We start from the raw sequence: 12876 nt of genomic DNA, 5'->3' as shown, positions 1-12876 counted from the left end.
TGGCCTCGAGGCTCTCTTCATTGTTAGGTTTTAGAGCCTGAAATAGATGCTATAAAGGTCATATATACAAATAATCTCTCTGGAATTGACAGCAGGTGCCTTGCCATTGAGGGTTAAATCTTGCTGTGTACAGCTGAGCTCTTTACTGATCAACATTCCTGTTTGGCTTGGATTATTTCTAACTCCTGAGGAACTGTGAGACCTCACACTGTTGGATGTCAGAGATTCCTGACACGATCTTGCTATTCCCAGGATCTGAGAGAGGTTTCTTGGCTTGGGAGTGTCTGCATGTCAAGGGAGCAGTGGCTGAGGGAGCATTGGCTGAGGACGTCCAAGACTGTATCTGCAAGGCAGGCGAGAAGGACCAAGGACTACTAGGGAGAAAATAAAGGGCCAGAAAGTTCTAAGATTCCCTCTAGGACAAGGAGGGACACGGCATGCTGGAATAAAAAGATGAGGAAAGAAGTGAGAAGTTCAAGGATAGCCTTAGAAATTAAACCCTGAAGTCCATCGTCCTGAGCCCTCTTTTCAGCCTTTCCTTAAAAGAGTAGGGAATATACTAGAAAGGAAGGGAATGACCAAAATTCCTATCTAATTGCTGCTGGAATTCTAGTGACCTCTGCTCTCACATTTTCCCAAAGACCAGAAAATTAACTTGGGGGTATAGGGGTGGGGATGATAGTATTGTAATCACCTTCAGTGGGAATTATGAAAATTCAGAAAGCTACAAAGTACTCACAGCATTAACTTTTTTACAGTGTGAGATACAGATTATACTTAGATTTGATTTCTTTCAAATTGCAAATGTCAGTGCTCTGTGAAGGACAACCAAGTTCCAAATGGGGCAGAGAAGGATTTCAGGGGCCTGGTAAAAACTAGTGACATGGACGATCAACTTCCAGGACTGCAGAAAGAAGTCGGGATGAGAGGGACTTACGTTCATTTTCCTGCGACATCGAGAGAGGTTGAGGAGGAGAGACACTTTTAGTTCCCGGAAGGTTTTCAAGTCCTCACCAAACCCTTCTCTAGGGAACTTCTTCAGAGCGTACTGGTAGCGCTGGGCAGCTTCCTTTACTTTACCTTTCTAATGGGAGTACAAGATGGCAAAACACACCGTTGGTCTGCTGAGCAGATGAGGAAGTTTGGTCCCTACTCCCTTCCTCCTCTCAGCAGTTGTTACTAAGGGTTAACCCTCCCACACACCAGCCTGGGGAGTACGTCTGGCCCTGATGGTCAGAACAGAAGGGTCTAGTCTTTTCTATAAGAAATTCACCTTGTAGGAAAGGTAAGACTGAAGGGAATACCCAAGATAGAAGCCAGAGAAACAAAGCCTTGGCAAGTGGAAGGCCTTGGACCCCAGCTTTTCAACTGGTTCCCAAAGGGGCTGACCCTGCAAGTTCATTATTCTTGAACTGATCTCGCTGGGACATGTATAATTTCCTGGTCCCAAGTACTCAACAGTTATTACTTCTTAATTTCTGGCTTATCTGGAGAACTCTTTTCTTGTCTGATGCTCCACCTTGCCAGCCCTCTAGAAGAAGTCATCCTCTCCCTTGCAAAGGGTGTGGGAGCTCAAACAGTCTAGCTGTTGCTTTTCTAATATCATGGCATAAAATAAACCAATCAGTTTTCCCTGGTTTGGAAAAGGCACGAAGTAGGATGGCAGTAGAGAAATAAAGCTTAGAATTTTGTCATTCTATCTGACTTTGTAGGAGGGATTTTCCAGGATGAAGTAAATCTATGATCAACTTAGGGATCTGATCACAGTGGCCTTGAACTTTTCTTACATTTTGTATGTGAAAAATCTATAAGCTGAGCCCAGAAAGATCCAAGAGGCATCTCTCACCCCTTACCTTATCTTTATCTACCCTATTCCTTCTGTTGCAACTCCACAGAGATCCCAAGCTTTTATTTTTCTGTTAGCACCTTTCACTAAGGAGAGATTTGGAATCTTCCAAGGTAGACTTCTGGGAGGAACTATAATAGCTCTGCCTATTTTCCTTAGGAGATAGGACTCCTTGCCTTAGGATACCAGAAGTTATTCTATATCCAGGACTTAGATTTGTGAGAGCAATACCATTCTGAAGTCCATAAATATGATATCTAAAGTAATGAGGACCTCCTTTGAATACATATGAAATCAAGATTGGGCCAGGGTTCAAGCTTCCTGAAAGCCTGAGAGTCCTAGATTACCACGACTCTCACTCAAAAGGTACTTAGAAGATAGAACTCTGCTTCCAGGAACTGGTATACTCCTGACACAAGGGGGAACAATATGCTTCACAATCATTTCCTCATCCTTTAGGCCTAAGGATATGTCAGTGATGCAAGCTGCCAAAAACTGGGTTGGATTTGTATTCATCTTCAGAAGATAATCCAGCTAATCTTAACACAAAGACATGAGTTTGACACGGAATATTCTTAAGAAACTATAGGTCATGGGAGTTTATGTTAGGGTATGGAACTTTTAGCTTGAATTGTGGGTACAAAAAGACTCCACACTTTTTTTTGTTGTCATTCAGTGAATAACTTCAAACAAATCTTCCAATTGCTACTTGTCTTGGTTTCTTTATCTGATTCAAGGATGGTAATATTATTACTATAGACTTTTAAATTTATGTTTATATTAAATGTGAAAGCTAAGATCAATAGACTGGAAATAGCTATACTACATAATTTTATTTTTACTTGTCCTATGAGTTTCCAGATCCTACTTAGCAGATTCCATGTAAAATCTATGTAACCACTTGTTCATGGCCAGGTCAAACTAGGGCTTTCTGCCGATCAGCTGTAGGAATGTGTTGGCTACCACTGCTCTCTTTTTGGTAAGGCAAATACCCAGGATCCCCAACTTATCAGACCATCGCTGAGGAATGGCATTCTCCCTTTGACTTTAGAACAAATGATGGGACTTGTGAAGACTTTGGAAGACTCTACATGTAGAAAACAGTCAGTGGCTGTTCTGAGGAAACTTTGTTTCTCCCTCCCCTCACCTTATAAAACATGTCCCCCTCTTCCATCAGCTTGCTCAACAGGATGATCATGATGTCTGGTTTGGAGGTGGCCATCGCCCATGTGGCTGGACCTGTAGTGTACAGGATGCATGATGGGTAAAAAACTCATACAATGTAAGGGTGGTGGGAAGCTGGGTGAAAAAAACACCCTGGGGGAATTTCTGCTGAGAGAACAACTTGCTCCACAATAATTACCTCATCTTTTAGACTTGGGAGTATTTTAGTGACTCCCACTGCCAAGGAGCTGCGTTGGATTTGTATTCACCTTAAAATAAGAATATCCGAACTATCTGAGCCTGCACTACAGGAGGGCAGCAAAGCCTATGTGTTGCATGGGGGCAGGCAATGGCTTAGTCTGAAATTATTTTAAATAAGGAAATTGGAAGAAAGGGTTTAAACATTAAACATCAACCACAGGATTTGAAAAATCCAAGAAGGGGAATTTATTTTGGATCTGGGACTCAAAACCCTCAGATGTTTAGTCTCTTAATATTAAAATATGTACTTTGCAGAAGGGAAACCATTAAAAACTCTAAAGGCTCCCTTAAATTATAAATACCAAACAGGACTCCCTGGGATTCGCTTTGAATCAGGAGCGTAGTTTAAATGTCAAACAGACGTGAAACAAACCAACATTATTGAGGATGACTTCACCCACAAAAAGAAAGGAAAGGTTAAATTGATTAGTTTACAGATGCCTGAATTATTTACCAACTAGGCTTTTCAGGGTTAGTTATCAAAAGTTCAAGTTATTCTCTACAACAGTCATTAAAAAAAATCTTCTTTTAAGGTGAAGTAAATTAAAAGATTAGAGGTGTAGGGAACTCATGCAGGCTAAACCAAAGAGGAGAAGGCAAAGCTGACCAAGCCATCAGACCACGCCTGATGCTGACAGCGGTGAAATATACCTCGTGGGCGACTCGGTAACGTCTGACAACCTTCAAAGAAAGGAGAAAACAAAAAGTTGTAGGAAAGGAAAAAAAAATGGATGAAGGTGAAAAAAAAAAAAGAAGGAAAAAGCAGCAGTGAGAGGCAGGCAACAAAAAAGCCAGCATATCAGCCAACCCTTGTCTACAGGTCTGTGGGATGGGGCAGCAGCTGGGGCAATGTAGCAGGGACTCGAGAGTCTGAAGCACATACAGAGCGAGGGAAAGCAAAGGCTCACAGCGGTGCAGAGATCCAGGATGCTTACAGGGTGGGGCTGGTATAGAGGCGGCACTGAGATGCGCCTAAGGCCAGAGCAGCCTCCTGGCTAAGACTACAAGGGGCATGGCGGAAAACCACATGATTCTGGATACAGGGTACTGTAGACCATGGCTCAGCTGGTGCTTTCTCTGCGCCAAGGGCCTCTCCGTTCACTTGGACAATAATTGGGCCAGGGCAGAGGGGGAGCTATATACACTCACACCAAATACCCAGGGCAGCCAGACCACTGGACCAGTCTGGCCCCTGGGCACAGATGGCCAACACCTTCTTCCTTTCTCCTACCTATTTTGGCTCCTTTCTTCAGAAGAGTGACAACAACAGAAGTGTTCCGGCACCCCACTGCCCTATCCAAAGGGCGCATTCCGCTGTAGTCAACATGCTCGATCATGGCCCCATGATCTACCAGGAACTGGACCTAGGACAAGGATCAAGCAGAGCAGTTACCACAGGTGTAATGGCTCAGCACTGCTGCACTGAGGGCTCTAGCTTCTGCCTGTCCCTTTTCAACTGCTGGTCTGAACCGGGCTATGTAGCCATGGTATTTTAGGCTTTAGCTATACTCTTGGTTTTTAATCCCATTTTGAATATTACTGCCCTCTAACAAGTATAGGTCTGAGAACTTTGTATCAGGAATCATCAAAACATTACTCTCCTTTGACCCCAGAGAGTATTATGGATGGAGAACAGTCTCCATCCCTACTCTCCTGCAGCTTGTTTAAAGGCACTTACCACCTCGGCATCACCGTAGAAAGCTGCCAGGTCCAGTGGGGTGCGGCCATTCTTGTCAGCATGGTCTGTGGCAGCTCCATTATCCACCAGAGAACGTACTACTGAGAGATGGCCCTTCAAACAAGCCCAGCTGAGGGCTGTTAAGCCTTCTTTGTCCATAAGAGCAATGGAGGCACCTACAAAAGCAAGTGATAACACAGGACTTAGGAAACATGAACATTGATAGCAGGAGTGAAAGCCAGTACTAAAGGTATACACTTTGCCAAAGAACACCTTTTGTTTCTGGACTATTTCCATTTTAAGAATGATCCTGGTATGTCAGTTATATCTCAATAAAACTGTGAAAAAATTGATCCCATAAGCTGGCAATGAAACAGAGTCTGGTGGTTGTACTGGGTATTCAAGGTCTTCCACAATTTATTCAGTTATATCAGTGGCTGAAGAGGTCCTTTTCCAGTGGACTCAGCTTGTTTTGGAATATTTATTCCTGCCACATATTATCTAGGCACATCCTTCCCCCTCCCCTGACCCAGCAGAACTGAGGGCAGATATCATGAGGCCAGATTTGTTTGTAGCTCGTATGGGGGAAGCAAGAGCCATTTTGTGCAAATCTTTCTTCTAGTTCTGACTCAACCTTGAGTCTGAGATTGTGGAAACAAATTAAACTTGAAGGATACAATACAGCTAAAGATCCAACAAGTCTCTGACCGAACTATTGTATGAAATCTTAGAAGAAACCTAATCTTCTTCCTAATTCAACTACCCTCAGCTGCTCAGGCCTGGGCATAACTCTTCAGGAGGCTGGCTTCTTTCAAGGAAAATGCATGTGCTTATGGATATAATTGCAGATGTTTAGGTTGAGTTGACTCATAGTGGAGGCTAACTGGAATGGAGTCATGGCTTTAGTCACAAACTTCAGTCACAAGCCTCCTGCTTCATGCAAATGCTCAAGCTCCACCAGATGGCACTGCGGAGTCACCAGCGACTTGAGCTTTTTCAACCACAGGTAACTGAGGTCATAGCAATTCAAAGGAGTCTGAGATGCTTTACGATGGGGGGGGGGTGTCACAACTTCCTTTAAACTTATTTCCCATTTGCCAGGAATTTGTGGATGTTGGTAAGTGTCAAAAGAAATTTATTACAACAACAGGATAATAATATACCAATTTTCCACACAGGGTCCCACTCTCAGCAGGTGTCTTAACTGCCATTGGCCTCCTTTGGATTCAAGAAAAATATTACTTGTGCAGGCTTACAAAAGAATTGATAAAGTCAAAATACAATCCTTGGAAGATGAACAGTTATTGAGTGTATATTAAAAAAAAATCAAAGTTTGCAGATTACCGATTTGAATATTTAGAATATGTTAATTTGACTATAATCCCTCAAGTCATAAGGAAATAGAGAATGCCAGAGTTAGAGGGTTCCACTGTATATAAGGAGAGATGGCCTGTCATTTTCTAACCATCTAGAGTAATAATATCCGTTCTTAACATCTCCTGGACTCCACTGCTGGAAATCATGGGTTCACTGGGCTATTACGGGAACTGGCCAGCCAGCTCTGGCATCCAGGACTCACCCTGTGCAAGCAGAAAGTCCACAGTTCCTAGGTGGCCTTCAGAAGCAGCCATCATCAGGGGAGTACGGCCCTGCTTGTCTGCCATGTTGACATCAGCTCCATGGGTGAGTAAAAGATCAACAATCTGCAAGGACAGAGAAACAGGGACTAATTAACCCAAGAAGAGCTATGAAGAAGACACACGCATATCATCCCTTATACTGTGTGAACTCCTATTGCTGTGTAGATGAGTCACCTCTGTTGTAGCTTTCCACTGTAAGAATCCACTATAAGTACCTGTACAGTCCTAGTACCATGTGATTTATTCTCTAGCTCTCTTAGGGACAGCCAAATGAGAGGGATTCAACTCTGAATATCTGACTCAGCTAATACGTAAAAAATAATTTAAGATAACAATAGCCAAGATGTAGACTAAACAATTCCATAATGGAAGTTCCAACATAAGTCACTACCTATATCAATGCCATTTTATTACCCACTAGCAGTTGCAAATTTGCCTGCAGTTAGTATTTATGACGGAACTGAATACAATAAAGTGCCTCTTATAACTCTTTGGCATTGTTTGCCTTCCACAGCCGTTTTTCTACTTAAATACTTCCAAAGATTATTATCAATATGCTTTCTTTTCCCTCCCAAGTATATAAATTAACATTTATCCAAAATCCAAACATGTGGAAAGACTGTATAACTACTATTTGCATACACTGCATTTTCTTTTAGCAAGTCTCAGACATCCCCAAGTAAGTGGTTAGTGGGAAGTTGTTGATAAATGAAACTTCCAAGGAACCTCTGGATACTGTGAAATGTAAGGAGGTCACTCCATGACCAGAACAAAAGTAGTATATATAAAAGCAATGGTTTTGAATGTTAACTTTTTGTCATATTCCCAATTAACCAGAATATTCCTCAAACCTGATCACTGCTGGGTAATCCAAACTTTGCTTGTGACCTATTTTGTTCTCTGTATCAGAAGTTCCCACCTAGAACTCACTCCCGCCTGAGGGACTGGTAGTTGCTACCCTGCTTACCTGCCAGTGGCCCTGACGAACAGTGCTGAATAGGGGCACTGCGCCTCGGCGGTTCGGTTGGGCCACTGCTGCCCCTTGTTCCAAGAGCAGGCGACACACCTCCAGTTTGCCCCTTCCTGCCGCAGCTGTGAGGGCTAAGGGCAGAGAACAAAGACTGAGGATAGGTGGTTCTTGTCCTCCAGTCCTCAATAAAGAATGGCAGTATATTTGTATTTGATTAATGTAATTGCTACTTTAACTCCAAGAATGATGACTTTAGCTGACTTTTCCATGCAGGAAAATTTTAAAGAAAAATAATAAATAAAACCACATTTAAATGGGCACATAATATTTGGGGACAATTATAATAAAAAATCTATTTAAAAATCACTTTTGATCAAACTTACTTGGTTTCATTTTTCCTAACCAGACTATTTTCTCTGCTTTGGTCTACTTCTTTCTTGGTACTTCTTTCTAACTACAAACCTTCTACTAGTCTATGCATGGATGGAATCTAAAGAGAAGGGCCTTTACAAAGATAAGGTCTTTTTTTAGAATTAGCTGGGAACGACCTTTGGCCAACCTCTACTGGGCTCTCAAACCCTCTTAGAGAACCAAAGTTAGGAACTACAGTCTAAGGGCCTTGGGCTAGGTTTCATTCTTTTTCTTCATTAGTTGAGATAGAAGTTTCTAGTATATTTGCAACCATTTTTAATATGAGAATCAGAATTGTTCAAGGCAATAGTCTTAAAGATGAGAAAAGAGGTATGACAAAGGCTATTTTCTTCTGAATATAAGATCGTGGTTTCACAGGTAAAAAAAAAATAGCTGTAGTAAGTATAAAGGACACAGCAGGAAGAAACTTAAACATCTTCTTGTGCTACTGTCCATTGTTTACAAGTCTTTGATACACTGGAGATTCTATGAATGCCTATTTTTTTTCTCAGAGTACCAATTCAATAGAAGGAAGACTTTGGAGCTACTAAGTCCATTTTTTAACAAATATGTACTTGTTTCATTTAACCAAGAGATCTTAAATGCATAGATTTATTGTTTTAAAGAATGGATGAAGGGTAGGGAGGGTGGAAAACAATGTTAGAACATGGTAGGAGTTACATTTTATTTTAAAGAAAGCAGAGAATTTTTTTCCCAAACGGACTTGGAAAATTGATGCGGCAGTCAGCAGGTCCTTCCTTTGTTATGGCCACCTGCTCCAACAAGAAATCAGAAAATGATAATATTTGGCAGGTGCAGATACTGCAGTTTGAAAATGTTGGAATCTAAACAAAGAAGCAACTGAAATTCAAATCAAATGGTCACTTGCAAATTATGGCATTCATTTTGTCTTTGGGGTTGGCCAAATTGATCCATAACTGAGTCATATGCAAAATCTACCTGTAATTTCCACAAAGATAAACCTTCATGTAATTTTTTCCTTCCAAAAGGACAGGAAGGGCTTATAAAGGAAAATGTGACAATCTTAGAAGATACATGCACTCTTAACCCAGACTGATCTATGGCTTGTCTTATGTGTATTTTCAGCTTTATTTTGGAACTCTTGACATTGACATGTCTGTTCAGTTCCTCACAGGAGGGCAGAGGCTTGGTCCTATCTGAAGTAAGGGTCATTTCCAAACCCTGAATGGACGAGCTCAGGTGTTGATGACTGTAATTATTTACTTGAAAAAGAAGTTTTGCCTCCTGTTCTTTAAACACAAGCGATCTTTCCTCTTTCCCAAGTTCATATTTCTAATAGTTCAGAAAAAAAATCGTTAGTTCTGTAGATGGGTCACAACATAAGAGTAGTTTAAGAATTTGACTGGAATAGACATTTGTTAGGAACCATAAGAACCATCTTGTTGGTGCATAAACAACATTTGGAAAATTTCTAACTCCCATATTCTGATCCAATTTAAAGTAGCTATTAGGTGATAGGGTTACAGCAAACCTCCCCATGTGTGGGAGCCAAATACATTCTTTTTCACAAAAAGAACTTACAGCATCCTGAGAAAATATAGACAGTATTTCAGAATTAAGCCTTTCACTAATGATGCTAGTTCACAGAACACACTTGAATATTCTCAATCAGTGCTCATCTGGAAAGCTACAAAGTCTACTCTAACAATTCTATTGCCCTGGATGGCCCATTTTTTCCCACTGGATACCACCATTTATATAAGAGGGAATGTTCCATTTGGCCTCTTTCTTTGTTGTATCATCTCTGTTGTTTAGGTTATGATGTCATTTGGCAGCAACCTTCAGCTGATAGCTGGACATGGTTATTAACACAGCTGGCCAATTTCATCTCAGAACAACACAACTATGTAAAATGGAATCTGGACTTTTCAAAATCCAAGAGGACGGAGTTGCTTTGGCTAGATTTTATATGAATCTTATCAAAAACTGTTAAAACTTTTTGAAAGAAAGGAGATTAAGGTAAAGCCAGTTCTATAAAACACCAAACTAATTCTTAGACCAAAGATAGCACTTAGGAGCCAAATCTCTTCCTAAGAGACCAGTAACAGAATTTGTTCCCTAGCTTGTCAGCATTTGATGAGATTATGTGACATAAATGGTCTTTTTTCAAAGGAAAACATCTAAGGAGTTTGAAGAGGCAGACAGGATGCAGCTCAGAGTTGGGGAAACAGCCAAAGTCTGCTTGGATGGTATGCTGACACTAAAGAGAATGTAGAGAAGCAAATGACTCTTTTATCTATTTTTCAACCTTGAAAGAGTACAGTACAGACAGGTCATGTAAGATCAATGAAGGGGAGAAAGGGGAGGGAGGTGGTTGGGGAGACATAAACTGATCACTGCTATCCAAAACAACATTCATTAAACATTTATTGAGCTATTTGTCAGACATTATCTCTGCTCTCAAGGAACTCATGGTTGAGTAAGGAAAACAGACATATAAATACATTAATATACAGTGTGATAAGTACAACAGGGATATGTCCTTGGCACAGAGGTAGCACAGAATAAGTGTCTGAGAAGGCCTCCAGGAAGAGGTGATAATGTGAGCTGGATGCTGAAAGATAGATAGGAGACTTATAGGCATGTAAAGATGGGGCGGGGGGCATGATAGGCAAAGGGAGAGCATGAATAAAGGCACTGAGGTGGGAAACAACATATTTGTTATTGGGATGGTTGAAGAAGAGAGGCAATGTATGAGGCTGGAGATCATGGCTGGTCTTTTCATGCTACGTTAAAGGACTTAATTCTACAAGTAGTAAATGAAGGTCAGTAAGCAGGAAAGGAACATGAACAGATTATGGCTTGAAACAATCACTTTGGTTGAAGTCTGGGAGATGAATCACAAAATGGTAGAGGCAGAAGATCAGTTAGAAGGTAGCTGCAACAATCTAGGCAACTGATCATGAGGGCAGGAATTAAGGGGATCTGGCTTATTTTGTGAACTCTGGCTTCTTCTGGCCCACGTATCTCCAGGGTTGGCCTCCAGAGTGGCTACAAGATCTTAAAGCTAGTCCTGGTCTACGGCTCCAACACAAAGGAGAAGAGGGAATGGCAAACACTCTTGCCACCTTATTGGCTTTTCTTTTGTGTTGTTCCATAAGAAGTCTGCGAAAACCCTGTGAGATGGAGGAGGTCATCCAAATGGTGAAAGCTGGATGTAGAAGATGATATCTGGAAGGATAAAGAGGTTGCAAAAGGAGGACAAAAGCAACCAGGATATTCTAATGATCTGCTTTTAGAAAATCTGATATGTAAAAACTATATCTCAATTAACATTTCATTATATGCTAAGATGTATGTCATTGATTCTAAGATTCACTCCCCCCCAATTTTAACATCTCTTAAATTGGGAGGCATCTTACAATTGATGTGATAATAAAGAATTGTGTCAGTTTAACCGGCAGATGTGTTTTTGTTTTTGTAGTGGCACATAAAATAATGGACATATAGTTTTTTAAAGTTAATAGTGACTTAGATTTGATGGAGTAAGTGATACAGATTATGGAAACATCGTGACCACTGTATTTTTCTTAGGTAAAAATTGTGTTATTCAGGTCAGGGTGGTCTGGGCTGCAGATATGAGAGGCCTGTCAACTAGAAGCAGGTCACAGACCAGTTTTATATGCAAAAATACGTATGATTTTGCCATGGGAGGAAACATCACAATTCAATGGGTCATTATAAATTTTAAATGATGACGTGCTGTAAGTTAGAAGTATCATGTATATTTAATAAACATCATTGTAGAAAGAAAAGCAAATCAAAGTCCATTCGATATTAGTGCTGAATTGTAGGGTCATGTTGATATAGCAGAGACAACATTATTTTCCAGAAATTTTTCTGAAATTAAATATTTTTTCATAGATCTAGAAATTGTATTACAGATACATTTCATTTAACTCATATTTAAATAGCATTTTATGTTTATAATACTATAATTATTGCATATATATTACATATATAAATTAAGTTAAATGCAACACAATCCTGATTACAAGCAAATTGACATGAAATCTTGCTTTTTAAAATTTTGAGATATGGTACATATGTATAAAAATTACTGTAAAAATTTATTGTACACTTTAAAACATGAAATATTTTTAAAATCTCGAGGCCATAAAGTTTTATTCCAGTAAGAAATTCATATCAATAAAACAAGTCCTCAATTTAGTTCACATCCTACTTGAATATATTTAGGATTTCTTTCAAGTATAGCACTAGAATGTGTTTGATGTAAGACTATTAGTCTTATAATTTCTATCCATTATCACCCCTGGGCCACGACTCTTTTTGCTGACCTCCGTGGTTATATGCTCATGCCCTTGGCAACAAGGGGTCTGTTGGGAGATAAACCAACACTGTGCTGGGGAAGGTTGTGCTGATAGGAGAACTAAACCAACATGTTCTTTCTGCTGCTCTAGGTCACATATGCATACTCCCAGAATTTCTGATGTCCTAGCCAGTCTCTTCCCCTCAGCCTGTCCCCTGGCTTCCCTCAGGGTGGGGTTCCAGAGACAGCAGCTGTTTCCAGCTGGATACTTTTCTTTAATCTGTCATGGACTCTTAAGCTGCAGCTGCCTGGCATCTGCTCCCTTTGGCTCTTACAGAGGGAGGAATAGTTTGAGAAGTAAATTCCTGAGTTTTGGATCATTCCATGTGATGTTAAAGAAGTCATGAAACCTATGTAAGATTTTGTCATGAGAAGAAATATCACAATTTATCATTATAAATTTTAAAAGAATTCAAGAGTCTTTACTTATTTTTAGTAACATGTTGCCCTAACCAAAAATGCATACTCTTCTTGTTTAGTAAAATATTCTCCCTAAACTGGCCATCTCAATAATGGTCTATTTCTCCTGGAAAA

General features: G+C 40.3%; 1 protein-coding gene across 1 annotated transcript in view; it reads right to left on the bottom strand.

Moving 5' to 3' along the window:
• The window catches only part of TANC2 (tetratricopeptide repeat, ankyrin repeat and coiled-coil containing 2), a 289785-nt gene that overhangs the window by 5944 nt on the left and 270965 nt on the right, over positions 1 to 12876 (bottom strand). Inside the window, exons 20-26 of the mRNA XM_045525947.1 lie at positions 7557 to 7690; positions 6529 to 6652; positions 4950 to 5125; positions 4503 to 4635; positions 3923 to 3952; positions 2994 to 3085; positions 938 to 1084 (exon numbers count right to left, since the gene is read on the bottom strand). Coding sequence (XP_045381903.1) covers positions 938 to 1084; positions 2994 to 3085; positions 3923 to 3952; positions 4503 to 4635; positions 4950 to 5125; positions 6529 to 6652; positions 7557 to 7690 — 836 coding nt within the window. The remainder of the gene's footprint in view (positions 1 to 937; positions 1085 to 2993; positions 3086 to 3922; positions 3953 to 4502; positions 4636 to 4949; positions 5126 to 6528; positions 6653 to 7556; positions 7691 to 12876) is intronic.

The sequence above is a fragment of the Lemur catta genome, chromosome 15 (genome assembly GCF_020740605.2).
Source record: "Lemur catta isolate mLemCat1 chromosome 15, mLemCat1.pri, whole genome shotgun sequence".
Taxonomy (NCBI): Eukaryota; Metazoa; Chordata; class Mammalia; order Primates; family Lemuridae; genus Lemur; species Lemur catta.
The sequence above is the reverse complement of the archived record's forward strand: the minus strand, read 5'-3'. Positions and strand labels throughout refer to the sequence as shown.